The 22,709-nt window shown below is 21.5% G+C and overlaps 2 protein-coding genes across 2 annotated transcripts; one reads left to right on the top strand and one right to left on the bottom strand.

Moving 5' to 3' along the window:
- Positions 1-5,126: 5,126 nt before the first annotated feature.
- Positions 5,127-13,011, top strand: LOC100870068 (acyl-CoA Delta-9 desaturase). Its single transcript, XM_086903125.1, has 7 exons — positions 5,127-5,183; positions 7,689-7,924; positions 10,151-10,281; positions 10,422-10,627; positions 11,348-11,530; positions 11,999-12,235; positions 12,653-13,011. Exons 2-7 carry the CDS (start codon positions 7,699-7,701, stop codon positions 12,765-12,767), a joined length of 1,098 nt encoding a protein of 365 aa, XP_086759251.1. The 5' UTR covers positions 5,127-5,183; positions 7,689-7,698; the 3' UTR covers positions 12,768-13,011.
- Positions 13,012-14,434: 1,423 nt separating this feature from the next.
- On the bottom strand, positions 14,435-19,376 carry LOC105735639 (acyl-CoA Delta-12 desaturase-like). The gene is made up of 6 exons (XM_086903126.1): positions 19,333-19,376; positions 18,745-18,881; positions 17,691-17,821; positions 17,224-17,429; positions 16,648-16,833; positions 14,435-15,898 (listed from the first exon to the last, which is right to left on the bottom strand). The coding sequence occupies exons 2-6, from the start codon at positions 18,878-18,880 to the stop codon at positions 15,589-15,591; spliced, it is 969 nt and encodes a 322-aa protein (XP_086759252.1). The 5' UTR covers position 18,881; positions 19,333-19,376; the 3' UTR covers positions 14,435-15,588.
- Between the last annotated feature and the right edge of the window lie 3,333 nt (positions 19,377-22,709).

The raw sequence follows: 22,709 nt of genomic DNA, 5'->3' as shown, positions 1-22,709 counted from the left end.
TATTTGGAAATATTCTCAATAATGCGAATAAAATTTTTCATGTAATTTATAATAATTAATAATTTATAATTTAATAATTTATTTAAAATTGTTAATTTATTAATAATTTATAATTTATACCAATTTTATAATAAATTATTCAGAATAACTTATGATCGGATATACACTTTGATTTTAATTAAGAGCAAAACGTAATGATATTGACCTTAGTTTTTTAATGCTTGCATTTCATAAACGTAGAAGAATATAAAAACGTAGAAGAATATGGAAATTTGATAATATTTTCAAGTTCTATTTAATTTAAATTTCACTTCATTAATTATAAATTAATTATAAAAATAATCAAAGTCGAGAAATTGCTTATGAAAAAGTAACTTGGAAGTTTAATACTTTAATAGATAATTAATGCTTATTGCTTAATTTTGAAAATTAAAATAAAAATTAAATAAAAATTCATCGTTTTCTTAATATATACAATTTAAGCCTGTAATACATATGTTTCTCAATACTTGTCATTGCAAATAAATTTATCGAAATTTGTTTAACATTTTATAAAAAAAATTTGCTTGCAAATAGAATATACAATAAAAATAGTTTCGAAAGTTGATATAAAGTATTTTTAAAGAATAAAAATAATCGTGCAATTTGAAATAAAAGCACCGAATGAATAATAATAATTATAGGAAGAAAAGAATCGAAACGAACAATAATAATTACAGAAATAAAAAATTGAATTTTAAATAATATCTTTAAAATATTAAAAATAATGCTTCACTCTAAAACAAAATGGATAAGATTTTCAGAACAATACATATATATTTCTATATATACATCTATATATACATATATATTTCTATATATGTATATGGTACTTTTCCAATGCTTTTATCAATATAAAATTGCATAAAATATGAGAACGTGAATAGGTCAAATCATGTTTTTTATTTTTATTTCTACTGAAAATTATCATTGAGAATACATTAATTCTTTTGCAACTAGTAAAAGTTGCAAGTTTTGATAGAAAGGAAATGACGTTAAAAGTTATTCCCACGACTTATATTATATTAGAGATGCATCACGCAATCGGATATTCGTTAAAGTCAATTATCATATTTACTTTACCAATCTTACATTAAACAATTAAACAAAGATAAATTACATAATAAGATTTCTGCTAAAGCCAAACATTTCATTATGTTCTGTGTGCCTCTTCCTAATATAATATAATAAAATAATTAAATTATTTTATTAGAGATAGAAAAAATAACATTATCCAGTAATTTTACACCAAAATTTTATGCTCACCACTCATTTATCTCTCATGGATCAATCGAGATTCGAAGGCATTCTAGTCATAACAATCGATTAGAGAAATATTCCATGCGACATTTTCTTTATTAATCAAAAAATATCAAAATCAAGACATGAATATCTTCTTGATAAATCGAAGAAATGTGTTTCGTATAAATATAGTTTCTTTGTGAAATAAATTTTGATAATCTTTGATATGACACGAGTAATAGGTACTCGTTTATCAAGAATTAAAATTTTTTAATCTTCATATTCACGATTTAAGTGTTTCTCTATTGTGGAATAGAACGAAATGTAAATCCTTAATAAAGGGTAATATAAAACATAATTGATGGAAAAATTTTTTGAAAACCACATTTATATTTTTAAATGTTGAACTTGTTCTTTATTATGTAACTAATTCTTATAGTTGATATTAAATTATATTTAAAATGGTATATATATACACATGATAATAATATATATATATAGAATATAGAATAGATTATGTAGGATATGTGGAATTTCAAATATTATAACATTGATTATGAAAACAATTGATTATCAAAGTCTTGATTACCTTGATTGATAGAATATTGGTTAGTAGTAGATTTGATTATCTCAATAATATTAACAAAGAAATAAGGATAAAGAAAATATGAATATCATTATTTGTTGTACACAAAGTACTAATTATTAATATTTTTATTCATTAATTATAGATTAGATTTAATTTTTATATTAAAATGTCAATGAAGCAGAAATGTGTAAAACTGAAAACAAAATTTAATATAATAGATAGAATTTAATATAATAAATAGATTAGAAAGTGATGAAAATATTGCTAAAGTCAATAAAATATGAAATCGATAAATCAAATGTTTGTGAAACATGAAAAAGCTAAAGACTAAAATTGAAAACAAAGTTGGAAGTTCATTAAGAAAAAAAATGCACAAAACGATAAAGATTTAATTTATTATTCTTTGTACATTAAATAAAGTAAATGAATTTATTAAACATTATCCCTTGCTTGATATGCTTTGTTACCACTGTATCAAGATATAATTGAATCTTTTGAACGAAGTTATAGAAAACTAGTTATTTATTGCAAAAATTTATAATAAAAAATAATAATAATGAAATGAACTTATTAAATATGTGAAATTTTATATAAAAGATTTTTATTACATGATAATTAAGGTATTACAAATATTAAAAGGAATCAATTATTATTTAAAATAAAACAATTATATAATTATATAAACAATTTAATAAAAATGATGAAATTAATGAAGTACTAATAAAATGTCATTCAATATATGAAATTAAAAAAATTGTATTAAAATTTAATGAAAGAATAAAAACTACAAATGATATAGAGATTACAGAAAAAGTAAAAATTTATTTTAATGAAATGAAAATGAACAAAATAATTTAGAAGAAAAAAAAAAAAGAAAAATTTGTTAATTCAAATCGTACTCCTATGCATTTGCATTTCATTTTGGCTTGCATCGAAAACTTTGAACAAATGTTTTACTTATCTGTAAAACACAGCAAATATAAAATCGCAAACTTTGTTACACACAGTAACTATTAAATAGCATGTACAACTAAAGGATGTTAATAATATATGCTTAAAACTGTCATGATATACTCATATTGAAAATATGTAAGTAAAATTGTAATTTGTGTCAAATCATATAGAATATATATATATATATAACATATAAAATATATACAAATCCCTCATAAGTCACGACATTCAAGAGTTTCTTTGATAGACAATTATTTTTTCGATTGTATTGTTTAGGTTCATTGTTCATTGTTATTCTAATGGTTCTCTTCAATATCCATATTGTAAAGAATTAAATTCTGTTCAATTAGTTGTTACTGAAATCAATTGATCATCATCTGAATTTGAAATTAAAAATATCTGCAAATATATACAAATGATGAAATATTGATAAATTCCATTTTAATATATATAGTAATGCATGATTTTTTTTTTTTTAAATACGTAGTATTAAAAAAAATGATCGTTCATTCAAGATTTATATTGCTTCTTTTATACCACAGTTTTACCACAACTAATTATATAATACCACAATAACAATTAATTAGTTTTGTGATGTAATTTTGTAATTAGATATAATTTTTTAGGGATAAAAAAATTTTTATATCCGACACACTTTCTTCGAGATATGTTGGTTAAATTTGTTCCTGCTTAATTGGCGGCGTGTAGCCAATGCTACTGTTGCGGTTCAACTAAATTACTCCCTCTATGATTGATCAGAATCTTTTATTAATAATTTGTTAACCAAATAGTAAACGAAGATTTTTGTAAAAAGAAGTCTTGCTTCGAATTAAATTAGGAATTTTTAGTTTTCAAATGTCCAAATATTTTTGGAACGCCTTGTATAAATATATAAGATAAAAATATATATAGTTATAGATATATCTTTACAAAATATAGCTTCATAGTTTAAAATTTATTTAAATAATACTTCTACTTCTTCAACAAATTTACGTTGAAGAATAAAATTGGTTATAAAATTGGCTAATAATATGAAATTAAATAATAAATATTGACAATTTTTATTGATTATTAAATAATTATATTAATAATTATATATTATATAATAATAATATAATTATTAAATAATTATAAATAATTATTAATAATAATGATTATATAAATTATTAGATATTAATAATTAATATATTTAACATTACTTTGGATATCTTTAAATTAAAATTGAAATAAGTAAGTATATATAATAAAATTAATATTTTAAACAATTTAATTGAATAAATAAATCTATATAATAATAATAAATGAATAATCATTATAATATTCATATAATTAGTATTAAATTAATACAATAAATAAAAAATAAGAAGCAATAATTCATAATTTTTTAACATTTAGGAAATATACACAATATTTAAATAAATATTATTTAAATTAAATGAATCAAATTTAATAATTAAATGATATAATTTTTAGATTTATAAATTTTTTATATTTCAATATATATAATATTTATAATAAATATTATACCTATAAAAAATATTATTTAGATAAAAATTTTACATATAAATGTTTTTTAGTTACAATAATATTAAAATATTTTAGTATGAATTTCTATAATAAATAATTATATAATTAATAATCTAGCTAATGAACGAAACTTGTTATAATAATAGCAGATAATTATTTGCTAGATTTATTTATAATTTTGAAATAAATATCTTTTTTGACAGAACTAAATGAAACCGAAATTTGAAGAATAAGTTTCATTTTATTTCTTTTAAATCAAAGCATTATTTTTTCATATATGATATGGATTCATATTAATACTAAAAAATTTTAAAATACAAGAGTTCACATTTGAAATTTCAACATTTCGAAAAATCTATTTCTAAAATAAATATATATTTATTTTATCTTAATGTATATTTTTCATAGCTCTGTTTGATAGAATTTAATGACAATTGTACTTGCAATATTTACTTGCAACAATTATGTTCTTCGTTACGTATATTGTGTATAATTGAAAGTTTAACTTTAATTTGATTATGATCCTAATAAATGTATAATATTTATTTTATAAAAACTTTATTAATTTTAATAAGTAATAAACATTATATACATTATATAAAGTAAAAAAAATTATAATCAAATATTATAATCAAATATTATAATCTTCTGAATATCTTCCATATTTTTCTTTCTTTCTCAGACCGGATATTATGTGAGGGATTTAATCGATGCACATTGTAAATTGATGAATAGTACATATGCTATATATAATATATGTTGTATTTTCATATTCGCAGTGAGCATTAGATCACACCAATAGCGATAAGTAAGCGATAGTGATAAGATATTGGTAAGTAGTGTTTATTCAAATTTTGAGAAATGATATTTTCTGGTAATTCGTTCGATAGATAAAGAATAAATGATGTTAAAAAGTTGATTATAATTTTTTTAGAAGAATTTTTCGTTGGGTACGTTCGAAATCAATTATGAATTATTGTTAAAAATAGGAATAGAAAAGATTTTTGCAAAGATTGAGTGATGTTTTATTATATACTAATTATTCTTTATAATTATATAATAAACTATTTTGAGAGAAATTGACTTATATGTTAAAAATGAATTTTTGAAAAGGAGTTGAATGAGTTTCATATACAACACTTATGTGATGATAGTAATTTCATTTATATATATATATATATTTATATTATAATATTATTATATTTCTAAATATATATTATATTAAAATTTTGTATACGAATAGTATATGAAACATCAGATATTAATAAATCGATAATATTTTCAGTAACAATAAATATGTTAAAAATTTTCATGGTTACAACAACAATTATCTGAGAGTAAATTAGATATTTAATTATTTATTTTAATTGTGAAATCAGCACAAAAGAAGTACTTTTCTATTTTATGAAAAAGTGCTTCCAGTACATTAAATCTCAAAAATTTTTTTGGCTAATAAAAAACTTCGCTTATTTTATTTGTCATAATGTAATGACGTAATTTAAGCATCCGATAATTAAAGAAAGATGTGAGATCGAGAAGAAGAGAATTCAAGAAAATTCCAAAATTTTGAGAATTATTTTAATGATTTTCTGAAGTCGATTTTAGAAATAAATACATAAGAAATAATAAAAATTTTCTGTTCGTAGCAATTTTTACTAAAACTGAAACTCAAACGAAAACGAGATATACATTAAAATGGTTAATAAAATGTTAAGTACAAAGATTTTCAAATATTTCTTTGTAACGGTATTTTTTTTTTTTTAGAATGTGAGATATTTAATCAAAAACGTTTATACTGATGTCAAAAAGATAAAAATAATAAATAGAGAATATATTGTAGATTTAAAAATTAATTTTTTTTTGTATTCAAAATATTTTCAATGTTAAATTATTATTTTATTTTGTTTTAATTTTATTTTTCACTTTATTTTTATTAAAGAACTAAAGGATGCAATAATATTATGTGCAAATGTAATTAATGACTAATGCATTTATGACTAATTCTGAAATTCGTTTTACATAAATTTCTAAGTATATATGCTAAATAATGTGATCCTTTGTAAGCATATATAATGCATGTTATAAAATCTATATAATATCTATTATAAGTAATTATGATATCTATATAATGTATATTTTAATATCCTGAATATAACTAATTTTATTAGACAAGATTAGATAATTAATATATCATAAATTATTTTTTCATAATTAAAATATATATTTTTTTTTTTGAGAAATAATTTATGTAAATGACATAATATTTAATAATATCTGAGATGGAAATATTAATAATAAAATATTAAAATATTTTAAATTATTATCTCAATTTTTAAAATTTATACCTATCATACCTATATAATAAAAAAAATATTTAGTAATAATTTTATAGTTGTTGAAAATATTATCATTTGATTCCGATTATAAAGATTCCATTTTATATTTCAATGAAACAATAAGCAATAAGCAATTGTTACTTTTCACGAACATTTTCACACATATTATATACTACATATCGATATTTGTATATATTTGTTTGTAAGAACATTCCAAAGTAATACAAATCGATTTAAATATTTCATTTTCTAGTACTGATATTTGATCGTTTTCCCTCATAATTTTATCTCATTATGTGATTTGAACATATTAAAATTTGAAGTTAAGGAAAATGCAATGTTTGCAGTTTATGAAATTTCAGATATATTGATTTAATTTTAACTAATTATGCATTTCATCTATGTGCAATTTATTGATTTCAATAATTTATTTGGTTTAAATAGTTTTATGAAATATTCGTTTAGATGAGCATTTGAATAAATTCTTATTTATAAATTTTAATTAAAAATCATTTATCAAATAGATTTTTAATGATAACATATATTTCATAATGAAGAAAATAATATTGTTAATATTCTTGTTAATTAGCATATAAAATTAGCATAAAATAGAATTTTAAATCTTGAATATTGAAAATTTGGAATTATAAAAATTATAAATATTTTAAATTTGAAAATATTAGGATTATCGAAATTTTAGGAAATGTAGAAAATTAACAATTTTGACTTATTTAATGTGGATTTGATTTTGAAGTTAAATGAAATTAATTTTATTAAAATTGAAATACAACTATAATTTTTTTATATATATGTATATATGTATATATACATTTACAAATATTTTTATATATATATGTATATATACATTTATATCAATTTTTCGATCATCAAATACATAACAATATTTTTTACATTTCTCTACATTATAAAATCATCTTTCATTAAATTAAAATTATCGATTTATAAAAAGATATTAAATTTTAAAAATATTTTCGTTTTAGATTTTTTAAAATGGCATCTTTGAACATTATGGAGATATCTCAAGAAATAGTTCAAGAGAAATTAAGTCGAAGAGAAATGACACAGAATCAGAATAGTTTTAATGTGAAATCAAATTACAAATACAATATTGTTTGGAAGAACGTAATTTCATTAACGTATTTGCACCTCGGAGGTCTGTATGCAGTGTTCCTGTATCATTGTGATAATGAAGTTAACAGATATACAATTATATGGTGTAAGTACAAACATTTTAATTTATTTTATGTTAATTACTGAATAATATTTCATAATTGTTGACACCGTAAGCTTGGGTTACGATCTTCGAATATTGCACAATAGTGCCTTACTTGTATTGTTACTCAAAGGACCACCTACCACTGTAGGAATTTTATACTGGATTATCTTATGAGCTCTAAGTGGTGATAGCTTAACTCTTTGAGCTCTGTGATTCTAACTGTGCTTCGATTAACTGTATCGTCGCCGAGATCTATCTGTCTGTCTTCTCTATGACGACTCTCGACTCCACAGGGTCGTTTCTAAGGCTCTAACTCGTCTAGTGGCTTCTCTGCCAGTTTTAAATTCGACTACTCTGTTCTCTTCGAAGGTTCAATTCGACTACGCTTATCGCGATTCTTGGTTCTCCTTTTTATCCTTGCATTTCGTAGAAATGCACATAAAGAAGGATTAGAGGAACCAATCATCGCGTCGAAGGGCGGTTTCAAGAGATGGGCCTTCGCGGAGTCGCGCCGTAGCATGCTGGACCTTTACTTTCACCTTTATGGTGGTCCATCATATGACGCGCAAATACCGCTTGTAAAATGATCGTTGCTATGGCTTCTGTTCAAACTAACATCTGGAAACCATTACGAAACACATACTTGCTCATAAATTACTGTAAAACTATTTGGCAGGGATTCGAACTATAGATGGCGAAACACGACCCAACCATTTCACGAGCTCGGGCCTTAACAATAATAATTTTAGAAAATTAAAAATAATCAACAATATGATTAATTAACAGATTTAATTTTAAAGATTTAAAAAAAAATTTATTTCTATTCTATTTTCTTCTAAATTAATAAATCAATAACAAATAGATTATAAGAAAAATGAAAAATTTCCAGTGTGCAAAATTTACTTCAAATAATGGTATTATTTATCATAAAATAATTAATATCTCTAGAATTATTTAAAAATTTTGAAAAATTTCAGAATACAATTAATAATATATAATATATTAATAATATATTATATACAATATATAATTATAATATCCAAAATATAATTAAAAACATTCAATAATTTGTTTATTAAATAATTATGATAATTTTGAGTCTAAAAAAATTATTTTGCAAAAGAAAATAATAATTGGTAAATTTTTAGGAAAATATACCTATTAAAATTAATAATACTTATTAAAAATCGAAAAAAAAATTTGAAAAAAAGTTTTAAATATTAACAAATCCTATATATTATCTTCATTTCGTCTACATACTTCAATTATGATTCCAATCATATTTAACACAAAAAAGCTATAATATTCGCATAAACAGTTACTTTGCTAATTCATTAAAATTAATGTTGCATCAATCATGTGTTAATTGATTATAAGAGTGAACATTTTTTTCGACAAAATAAAATCTTTTTTTTTTCGCTCGGTTATTTTGTCTACATATCATAATGTAATAAGAAATTATAAAAGGATAAAAAAATTAAATCATAAAGAATTAGAAAGAAGAATTCTAAATACTGTCATTAAATCATATATTATCAAATACTGATTTCAAAAAATACATCCACCATTGATTGTCGCGTATTCTATTTTTGAGAAACGCGCTGAACATAAAAAATAGGAAATTGTTCAAAAAAATGTTCATTTGCCATCTCATTTTTTTGTTATTAGAAATAGATAAAAAGATATTTGAAAGTGGTATAAACAATACACAAGTAATTTCACAAAAACGAAATTATTAAATGAAATTGTTTTATTAACTGTTTTGTCAGAAAATTTTGATCGATATTTCATTCTAAATTTCTAAAACATTTATAAAAACTATGAAATTTTCTAACGAAAATTCTCTTAGTAGAATATTATTGGATAATTTTAGAATGTAATTAATTACCAATATTATTTTTAAGGATCTTAGTTAGAGAATAGTTATATCTTATATATGTTATATAAATTAAAGTAAAGAAGTGTATAGTAATAAAATTTAAAATAAATAATATCATAAATCAAATAATATTTATTGACTGAATAATAATTAGAATGTAATTGAATTAATATTATTTAAAGAATAAATTATTTTCTTTTAATAAAGAATAAGTATATATATGTTACATATGTATTAATTTCAGTTTTTTATATCAATATAAATCAAAGTGAAGAAGTGTTATGTAATAATATGTATGTAATAAAATTAAATAAAATATTACAAATCAACTGATTTGATATTTTCAGTTTCTGTTGTGGGAATTCTTAGTTCGATGGGTGTCACAGCTGGAGCCCACAGATTATGGTGTCATAGATCTTACAAAGCAAAGTGGCCCCTTCGTCTTTATCTAATGATTTCTCAAACTCTTTCTATGCAGGTCAATTTCAACTTCTTTCACTGTCTTTTCTTAGAATTAATTATTATATAATTTTTTCTAACCCTAATTATTATATAATTTTTTTAATTTGTAACAACGTTACAAATTCTAATATTTCAAGCTTCGATTTTGATCCGCAGAATCATATTTACGAATGGGTGAGAGATCACAGAGTACATCACAAATTCACAGATACCGATGCGGATCCGCATAACGCGCGTCGAGGATTCTTTTTTTCCCATGTAGGTTGGCTGATGGTGCGAAAGCATCCAGATGTAATTAAAAAAGGTGCTACTGTTGATATGAGCGATCTGGAAAAGGATCCCATTGTCGTTTTTCAAAGAAGGTGAAACATAATTTTGTTTTTAGCCCAATATTTTAATATATTTCCTGAATAAATTTAATTGTTTTTTAATTGACATCGAATATGATTCAATGGAAAACTTTGCCTATTTAAATTAAAAAATTACTTATAAAATTGGCTAAGATTTAAGTGAAGAAAATTTGAATAAGGAAATTATAATATTCAATGTTTGTTTGCAATAAAAAAGAAATCTAATTCTTATGTAAATAAGTTTCTTTAAAATTTTAACTTAAATAGTAATAGAATAGAAATTGAAATAGTACATATATTTATATTTTTCTTTGACGAAATCATAAATAACAAATATGATTTAAATTAATTTATATTTACAATATTATTCAATGTACATTATTTAAAATAAAGTAAAAATATAAATTTACTTGATATAAATTTAATGAATTAATATTCTTACTTTGATAATAACTAATATTGATACAATTATAAAAAAATTATAAGAAAAATCATTACAAAAAAATTAAATTAAGAAAAAAATTTGAAAATTTTTTTTTTTTTTTGTAATAATTTATGATTAGAGATTCATTTCAGACAAACCTTTTAAAATTTATTTAAATTTATTAATATTAAAATTTATTATTATTAAAAACCCATTATAATTCCTGTAATTAAACCGAACAGAAGTTCTTTAGAATGTTAAGAAGTGTTTAGATGTATATCTTCAATATTTTAATGAATGATTTTTAGGTGGTATTATATCTTAGTTCTGCTCGTATGCTTCGTGATTCCGGTGGGAGTACCCTATTACTTCTGGAATGAACAATTCATACTTTGCTGGAACGGAAATTTAACAAGATATATATATACTTTGAACGTAACATGGTTGGTAAACTCCGCTGCTCATATATGGGGCATGAAACCATATGACGTGTAAGAAATAATATTTATATATTGGTATTTCCTTAAAAGCAAAGTAATAACAATTATATTGCAAAATTCATTTTTAGTTCGATTGATTTCTTCAAAATTGTAATTGAATATTACATTTTTATTAATATAAAATTGATAAAATTTCGATTTCTTTCATATATTCTTTAAAAATTATAAATGTTACATTAAATTATATCTTATATAAAATGGCATTTATTTTTCACTATCTTCATCTGTCAAAAATTGTAATAAAAAATTTGTTAATTATTTTACAATCTTTAATTATAAATATAAATAACTTATCTTTTTTCAATTTTATTTTATTTTATATTATTTTATAATATATTGCATTGAAAAACTGATTGAAATTGAAGATTTATTAGTTTTTAGTTTGAAATATTTATTACTTTTATATATATAAAAATTCATTTGAATAAAAAGTAAAATTTCATGAATTTCATGTAAAAGGAATATTCTAGCATCCGAAAATGTATTAGTATCCATCTTTGCTCTTGGTGAAGGATGGCACAATTATCACCATGTATTCCCATGGGACTATAAAACCGCTGAACTTGGTGGCTATAAAACCAACTTTACCACTGCGTTCATCGATTTATGCGCTTTTTTGGGACAAGCGTACGATTTAAAAACTATTCCCGATGAAATAATTGCAAAACGAAAACTCAGAACTGGAAGTGGATCAAGGTATCTATATTATCATTATTAATATATTTTAAATTATAACAGTCAATAACTAAAGACCTAGTTATTAACTGTTTAGTTGTTATTAATCATTTAAATAATAGATAGTTCATTATTTTTTCCAATATGGTTTAATCAAAGAAATGTAGTATTTTTCAACATTTGAAAGAGGTCTTCGATTTAATCAAAAAAACTAATAATAAATTTCTAATAATAAAAACTATGTATAGAATATAACCACTGGAACAATGATTAAAAAGAATATAAAAAATAAATATTTTGAATATCAAAAATCGAAAGTTAAAAAAAAAATTCTTCTATCAGAATTGATCAAATAAATTACTTTCATTATCAATGGTCGTAGAATAATTTTATCGTCATTATATATATAATTTTTAAATCTGAAATTTTAATTTGTAGGTGCAATAAAAACGAAATCATTCATCATCATGATGATATGAAGTGGGGCTGGTATGATAAGGATATAAAACCTCACGAAATCGAAGAAACGAAAATTTTTTATAAAAAAGATTAATGGATTTTTTATGTTTAAAGCAATTAATATCATTAAAAGTTTCTAATTATCATTATCTATATGAAGGAAAAATTATCCAAATTATCCTATAAATATAATTCAATACGTATTATTTTCATTTCTGAGTTTTATTATCGCTACTTTTATTAATTTTTTCAGTCATATCATTGATTATGACTTCCTATTATAAATATTGCTTTTGAAATACAAACATTTTAAATAAAAAACTATTATATTTACATAATATATATTTTTAATGGTACTGCATACCTTAATCAATACGTTTTCATGACATAAATTTTTTCATATACACATATTTTTGGTAACGATTTATTTTTAAGATGATTGAAAATTGTGTATTGTATTTTTGGAGAATCAATAAATTTGTTTTAAAAAAATTACAAATAAATATATATAAAACAATGACATTCTTAATAGACCAATATATAACAAAAATAATATAATTTTACAAATAGTTGAAACAAGATTTCTTGAGAAATAATATTTATTATATAATCAAAGATTGATGCAGTTCCTAATTTAGACAGTAATAGTTTCAATTTTTAAAATTTTTATGACAAACGTTATATTTATAAATAATCATGAATAATGTAAAATATATATGTATAAGAAAGAAAAAATATAATTGATTATATTATGTGATAGAATTAATAATTATTGATTCATTTTAAAGCAAAATAATCTGGATTAGGACTCATTAAGGATTACTTATAGTATTCGTTTGCTAAATATTTGCTAAAAATTATAGAATTTTCATATTTGAATTTAGAAATACAATTTCTAATTGTTTTTTTGAAGACATCAGCAAGGAAATGCAAGATTATTCAAGAAGCAATAAGATTAAAACAATAAATGATCGCAAATAATTCTGACATAAATTCAATAGAAATTTATGGACATGAAAAGTTATTCTGTTAATTAATATGAAAAAATTTGATTATAAAAATAAAGTCCATAAAAAATTAAAATATATGAAATTTGTATAATGAGATTATAATAAAAATTCGATGTAATCAAGTATAAAAACGATTCTACATGTGAAAATGTAACTATTAGTACATTAACTATTAATGTAAATATTCAAAATATGAAAATTTAATTAATATAAATGTTACATAATAAATTTTAAGTAAATTAACGTCCATTTCTTTCTTATATTAATTGCAAATTTATATATAACTTATAAATAATTTATATAATCAAATACTTCTTTTCAAAGTTTCTGTTGGCTAAATATTTTTATTCAGCAACATTCTTTTTAATACAATATAAAAATAATTCTAATAATTTTTTTGTATGTTTATTTTATATTAGCAAATTTATTTTACATATTTTACAAATTTTTTTTATTTACTATCGTATCGTGCTTTAAAAATTTTTTTCTGTTTTTTGTGGATCTTATACCGCATATAATTGCAAATTTATTAAAGCCAATACGATATTTTATTTCAGTTTCGCAGTTTATGTAAAATTTATTTTCTGTAAAATATGTTTAAGATATTTAAAAAGATATAAATATTCTTAATAATTATATTGTTTATGCAATTGCATTGTTTACTTATGCGAGATAACAATATCGTAGCAACATAAAATTAAAATCTATACAAAGTGTGATTGTTATGGTACAGACAAGATAGATTAATAACTTTGAGGTCAATATTATCATTTTATTGTTCTTTAGATATTAACAGTTCAGAATAAGAAAACAGATTATTTTTTAAACGTAAACAAGATACAAATTTTTCAGATATTTCGAAAATCTATCATATCCAATTGAAATAATATTTTGTGAATAGTCTTCGTTTAAACAAAAACGAAAAAATATTTGTAAGAACACAGAAATGAAACGAAAGCAAAAGCCCAAAAATTTTGCGAATTCAACTATTATAATATCTCTGTTTTATTGAAATAATATTTTAAGAATTCACATTATTTTTTTAACATGAAACATTATCGTTTCAGTATAGAAAATGATTATGTTATTAATAATGGTTAAAAACTGACATTACTATAAAAACCATAAATAAGGAATAAACCAAAATGGGTTGTGTTTCTGAATATTGCATGCGAGATTTATGACAGTTTATTCAAAAAAGAAATTTCTGGAAATCTTTTTCTATCATTATCGGTCATTTTCATTAAGCCTAATCAAAGAATTACTTGAAAAGATTACCGTTTTTGAGAAGAGTTTAATCGATTTTTATAATTGTATATTTTTCAATTTGGCTGAACCGGATTTCGATTCTAAGAATAACATACCCCAAACACAGTTGATTCAACGACAACCAACATTGTTCTAGTACGACTTAAGAAATTTATAATCATTGTAATAATTTATAATAAAACGCTGATTATCAATAATATCTTAATATTTCAATATCTTTAATATCTTATAAACTGATTGACAGCATCACCAGCACAACTTAAGAATTTTTCTCTAAACTTGATGATATCGTGAGTCAAGAATTGACCGCGATAATTTTGGTTACTCTCACGTTTTACTGGAAAATCTCCCAATTGAATTGAGAAGGGATTTTTTGAGGGCATGAAGAGTCTCTATTTTATGAATAGTCTTAGATTAAAAATAAAATTAAAAATTAAAGTTTTGGTAGATCTTCGATATTTCTAAGATCAAAATTTTCAAAGCTTGTTGGACGATCAGGAACGACGATCACGACATACCAAGATTTTCAAGATTGTATTAAAATTACCTATCGGATTCAGAAAAAAATCATATATATTTGCTTTATAAACTAAACTTAAATTTTTTAATTAATTTAATCAATTTCGCATTTTTAATTCAATGCTTAACAATCAAATTTGTTTTTTTCGCATCAAATATAGATTTTTTATTCAATATTTCAAGACTATCTTTAAAATTAATTTTCTGTGTACTCATTTCATGCAACATATTTCTGATATCTTCGGTGTCAGTTGTTAATAGCGAATTGACCAAATTGAGTTCGTGCCACATATTGATAAAGAATGTAGTGCAATCATCATTATAACTACCGAATTCACCACATTTCCAGTCCCATGGTATAGTATAATGATATTTTGGCCAAAATGATTTCTTCAAAAAGAAAATGCTCATAGTATTTGATGGAAACCTGGAATCATAACGAGATTATAGAATTGCAAAATTTCAGTTAATGCTTGCTTTGAATAAATATAATATATGAAATTATATAAATATTTTTTACATAAATTTTTTATCCTATTAATTTTTATCGTAATATTGATAATTTTTGTTAACAAACAAAATATTACATATTTATTTGTTTTACACCTTTTCAATGTCATTTCAATGATTAGTTGAATGCTAAAAAAATTTTTTTTGTTAAATTTTAATAATTTAACATGTTAATAAATAAAATATTTAATAATTTAATTTCAACATAGTTTCTTGAATAATCATTAAATAACATAATCATTAAAAATTTCCACGCATAAATAATATTAGCATGTCATAAACACTATAAATAATATCATGAGTTAGTATAATTTGTATACTAGCTATTAACAGAATAATAATAAAAAGTTATATATATATATATATATATATATATTTATATTTATATATTTATATATTTATATATGTATAGCTTTATGTATTTGTACTATATTCAATGAATTATTCAATCTTATTCAATAAATATAATCAAATGATTGTTGATAACATTCGTCATATTAATTGTTCATGCATGTTACATTTTTAATGATTGCAATGATATATTATTTAAAATGTATGACATCCGTGTCGATAAAAGTGTCGTGGCTTTTTCGTATTTTAAGGAACAGAGATTCATTTCTTTTGTACAAAACATTACTACTAATTATATTTATAATGTGTATTAACCTTTCTCCTTCCTGAATGTTCCAGACCAAGTATGCACTATTCACTAACCAAGATATATTTATCGTAATAGCAAATCGTAGCAATCCTGTTATTAATATAGCATCAATGATTGATTCGTCCCAATATTCCAACGGCGCATTCAGAGTCAATATAACCCCAAATATTAAAAATAATGGCCAATAAAAACTGCGAATTATAATAACGAAGATTAATATAATAATAAAATAATAAAGATATATAGAATAGTAATGATTATCATATCGAAGATTATAAAAAATAAGAAAAATTGGAGATTAATATTGTTTCAATATTTACAACATTTCTTTTTGTCAATTTTTTTCACTAAATTTAAATAATGGAATTCCATTTCTTTCTTTTTCTCCTAATTATAAAAAGTTAAAACAAATTACAGATATGAATTTATATTAATGGCTTATACAGTGAACATTGTATTATATTAATCATTAATTCTCATCTATCACTTGAATGAATATCATATTTTAATTAATTGAATTTCATAATTTTCATTTTCTTATAGTGAATATTAATTAATGTTTAATGTTAAGAGAAACATACATCTTTTGGATATAAATATAAACATCATTTTCAATATCGCGTAAATCAATGCTACGTTTCATTTCCTCAAGATTGATACTGGGCGACAATATATTACTTATATAATGGCTATAGAGAAATCCTCTTTTATGATTGTATGGATCTTTATCAGTCCCATAATATTCATGATGAATTCTGTGATATAATACCCAGTCATACATCGAACCCTATAAACAATAAATACGTATATGTGATAAATATAAATATATTCATTATTATTAATTATTTATTTAAAAAAAGAATAATAAAAAATAACAAAATTAAATAGTATCTTTTGAAAATTTTGATTTAAAATTTTACTTTATATAACAAATATTTATATAGATTGATTTTATGTATTGCGTAAATATTTAGATAAAGAAAGAAACGCATTCATTTGATGATTTCTTCTAAATGTTTCATTCACACAATAATCTTAAGATACTTACTACTCCTGCAAGAGTATGAGCAAGTATAAGGAATAATTTAATAAACCCTACGGCTTCGTACGTTTTATGGGCCCACAATCTATGAGCACCTGCTGTCACTCCAAGACAACCAATAGCTGTTATAAAAATTGCTGAAAAATCAATTGATTAGCAAAATTAAAACGAAGAAGTAGAATAAATTTAAAATATAACAATAGCAATTGATAGAATATTAAGGTATTCTTATTAGCTCAACAGTATTCTTATTAGTGAAACAAATGATATTAGGTTATGGTATATATACGTTATAACATACCTGATCATTTTCGCGACTGCAATATTAATCAAAATATTAGTAGCTATATTTACGTTCAAGTACTATTTAATTTAACAATATATTTTTATAATATTGTAATTCTTAATTGTTGTAAGTTAACCAAAAAAATTAAAAAGAAGAAAAAGTATACCGGAGTTTCATAGAATAATGAAATCTTTTATTAATCTATTTGCAACAAAAAAAATTAAATGCAATAACATAAATATGTAATAACGTAATTGGTCATTACGACTGAGATATTAATCAAATTGTTAATAGTAATATTCATAAATTATTATTTATTTAATTCTATAGTTTTATAATATATTTTTAATTATTATGAGATTTAGATTCTAGTAGTATTTGTATCCTTTATTTTTAACACGTATATTACTTTATAACAAGCTCAATATTTTATTTATTTATTTTACCTAATAATTATGTTATTTCACATTCAGATATTTAATTGAGAATCAGTTAAAAACTAATAAGATAAACTCTAATATATCAATTTTTAATCTTTAAATTTAATTTCTTGAAAAAATAACAAATATTCAAAATAATACTTCAAAAATTATTATAAATCCTATTATATTAGTAACAACTGTGAAACATAAAAGAGTATGTTGGAACCAAAAATAATTAATTAATAGTATAGTAAATAATTAAACTAATAATAAAATTAATAAGAAATTTGAAATTTTTTTAAAAGTGGAAAATGTTTATGTAATGATAAGAAAAGTTTACGGATCTTCTTACTATAGAATATAGTCATCCATTTGGCAGAAGTGAACATCAACCAGAGAGCGTATACTCCTAAAACGTGTATATGAATGTACCACAAGACAGCTGCCCATTTCACATACTGTTTCTTTGATTTCTTTTCTTCCATCATCCTATTTATTTTAATAAATTAGAAATTCCATATGGTACACAATAAATTATAATAAATAATTGAATTTTAACTTTTTGAAATTTTCACTTTAAATATTATTTTGTATTCTCGAAATTTCAATAACAATTACAAATTTTGAATTAAAGGATTATAAATATGAAAAATTAATGTCCCGAATATAAATACATAGTAATTTTCAAGAGAAACATATAAAAATTGATCTTAATGATTGTGAGAATACTATAAATCGTACGTCCTATCATCGAATTTAGCGAATGACTTACAAATATAATCTAACTAAGAATATCACATGAAATTAAACAAGAAAAACATAGCCAAAAAAAACAAAATAAATATTTAAATAATAATTAAGGCAAATAAATACATAAATAATTTTGCCAAAATAATTTGAAAGGTAGAATCACATAGAATTAAATGGTTCAATATTGTACCTGACTTTTAGCACGAAATAATCTTTTAAAAGGTTGAAAAAGAACTACTTACTATAAATATAAAATACGAATTTGACTAATTGACCTTTGTTCGATTTCCATTATCATTTAATTAATATTGTCATTTCCTTCAGCATTTTTTTATATAAATCTTCTTGACTTTTTGGATATTTTTTTGATATATAATAACGAAACATCAAATAAAAGAATATATCGACTTTTTTGATTTTTATTAATTAATAAATTAATTTGGATAATTATTTTACTAAAATTTCTTATATTATAAATTTCTATATATTATTTCTATATATTATTTCAGGAACTAAATTATATAAGTTTTGTAGATGTTCAATGATAGATATAAAATAAAATTTAATGTGATGTAATATAAATTGTGATATAAATTTAATTTATAAATATAAATGTTCAAATTTTTTTTTCATTACAAGATTTTCTAATCACATCGCAAAAATAAAAAACCACAAGAAAATGTCTGCTGATCATTTATTGCCTTGAAAAAATTTATTATTGATATTATTAAATTTTCTTTACTTTCCGAATTAGTTCCATTTATAACTTTTGTATATTATTCAGAAAAATACAATTATTGTGATAACTTATATAGATTGTCCTGAAAATATATTGACTGGAGATTCCTTAAATAATTTTGAACAGTATTTTCCTTTACTTTTCGTTGTGATATATTACCGGTTAGAGAAAGCTATAAAATTTTTTTTATTTCATTCTTTTTCTTTTTTATTTCATTCTAATAATAAGAAAATAGCTTGGATAATAAATTTAATTTCCATATGTAAGTAATAAGGAATGATTTTATGTTTAATTCATTTTAATTAAATAAAAAATTGTGTATATTTATTTATTTTATTTACATCAAATTTGAATTTAAATTAGTTGTCAATGATTCAAATATTAAATAAATGTAATCAATATTTCAATCAATATTTTTAATTGTCATTATTTCAGATATTTCATATTATTTAAAATTTTTTTAATTCTAAAATTCAAATATATTTATATATATATATTGTTTTATGAATATTATTTGCCTTTAACTGCTTGTAAAATAATATCGATTAGTTCACTTTTTACTGATTTCAATGACATGTAAAAAATAATCATTTTGAAAAACTTTTTTCTTTACACATAATCGATTTCAGCTTTTTAATTATTTGTAAAATATTCATGATATTATTATTAATTCTAACTTATTCATAAAGCTTTATATATATCAATAAAATATATAATATATAAAAATAAAAAATAAAAATTTATTACTAAGTTCTATTGTGTTACTTTAAACAATTAAAAACAAAGTCCACATGTAAATAAAAATTTATACATGTCATTCAATATGCGAATTAATAAAGATTCCTTGTGGTTAATCAAGGTTTCAAATCATTAATTCAAGATTCCAAAAAAGGTCAAAAGTTCAAGAAGAAGTTCTTGCTAATGTAAAAATTAGAAAAGTTTTTTTTAGTCCGCATTGATTAATAATTTGAATAAATCAAATGTTTTAAAAAGTTAAATTTTTTCTGATTTAAAGGCGTTCTAATTCTCAAAATTGTTTAAAGTTAAAATTTTTCTATAATTCAAAATATCTTAATAGCGCAAAAGTTAAAATTGTTTTCTTAGTATTTTTCAATATGACTGATGTTGATGATTGAAATAATTCAGAAGTTCAAAACATTCTAATTCTTCTTTAAATTTAATAAATGTTTGTGCCCTTTGAAATTTCCATGTTTATCTCGCAGAATCACAGATCATGATAAAGTCCCATGAATGAAACCTCTGTTCACGCCTGCAATCATAGTATTGTACTGATTTGTTGGATATAATTTAATGGCTATCGAATGCCCTTCGACTAGTGACAAATATACTTCTTAGTTGTGGATTGTATATAAATTACTCGCGCGGAGCATTTGTCTATTATAGAAGAGGATCTTTCACAAACGATAATTCGACACTCTAAGATTTCTTTAAATATTTTATATTTTAACAATTATAATGTGTTTTGAATTCTGTTTATGTATACGTGTGCGTGATAATATATACGACGCAACTGTCAATTTTATACGAATACATTTTCGGATTCACAGAATGCGAATGATAAAATAAAATATAAAACAATCATTGGAAGATCAAAATTAAAATTACAATTTCTGCGATATCAGTCTGAAATTTAGTTTTTTGCTGTTATTATACGTAGTATATGCATTGATTGTAATAATATTAAAAAAAAAATGAAAAAATAAAAATATAATTAAATATATTAATAATATAATATAAAAAATATTTCTTTGCCAATAGTTAAAAAATAATGAAGGATAAAAAATAATTTTCTATGATAATATAAAAGATTTTATTATGGTTTTTTTTTTTTCGTACGTATCTTTAAAACAGATTGAATTTACCGAAATATCTTTTTTGAAAATTGATTTTGTAAATATTTCAAAAGAGATATGTGGAAAAATGACATGATGTTATCACCTGAATGATATATAGAATGATATCCAAGGTTACTCGACACGAATAGTTATTCCTTCTATCACTAAATATACCATAATTTCTTTTCGAAAAATTGATATCTAAAGTTACTGGTCACGAATAGTACGCTACTATTTCCATTGCTAAATGTAGCACAATTTCTTTTCGGTAGTAGAATATGTGACATATTATTTTCACTGTTGTTTCTAGATTAAATATGAAAAATTTGACCAAGAATCTGAATTTAGCTTGAGAAATTCGTCGAAGCGGAATGAAAATATAAAAAATATCACATAAATTTCATATAAAAAACAACCGGCAGGAAATATATTTTATTTTCGTTTAATATAGATAAAATAAACGTTTAATTACATTTGAAAAGAAATGTACCTTTTTTCGAAAAAATGTAAATCTGTTAGTCAAGAATGTGAGAGACAAGGAAATCCATTTCATACACGATATCTTTCAAGAGTCTTAGGACTAAGCCCATTTGAGATATCGCGATGAATTTTCTTTTCATAAGCATTGTAGTATTCCTATTACATAATTATTAAATAAATATATTATATTTATTTTATAAAAACTTTATTAATTTTAATCATATGTAAGTAATGAACATTATATAACATAATTTCCATAATTTCATTATAAATATAATATAATATAATATTATAATCTTCTGAATATTTTTCATATTTTCCTTTCTTTTTCAGACCGGATATTATGTGAGGGATTTAATCAATGCACATTATAAATTGGTGAAGTATTTATGCTATATATATATACTTGTATTTTTATATTCGCAGTGAACATTGGATCACATTAACGTTGTGAGTGATAGTGATAAGTTATTGATAAGTTGACTTTATTCA

The sequence above is a fragment of the Apis florea genome, unplaced genomic scaffold, assembly GCF_048593485.1.
Source record: "Apis florea isolate Af1SG1 unplaced genomic scaffold, ASM4859348v1 contig_2291_pilon, whole genome shotgun sequence".
Taxonomy (NCBI): Eukaryota; Metazoa; Arthropoda; class Insecta; order Hymenoptera; family Apidae; genus Apis; species Apis florea.
Note: the sequence above shows the minus strand (reverse complement) of the source record. Positions and strands in the feature narration are given on the sequence as shown.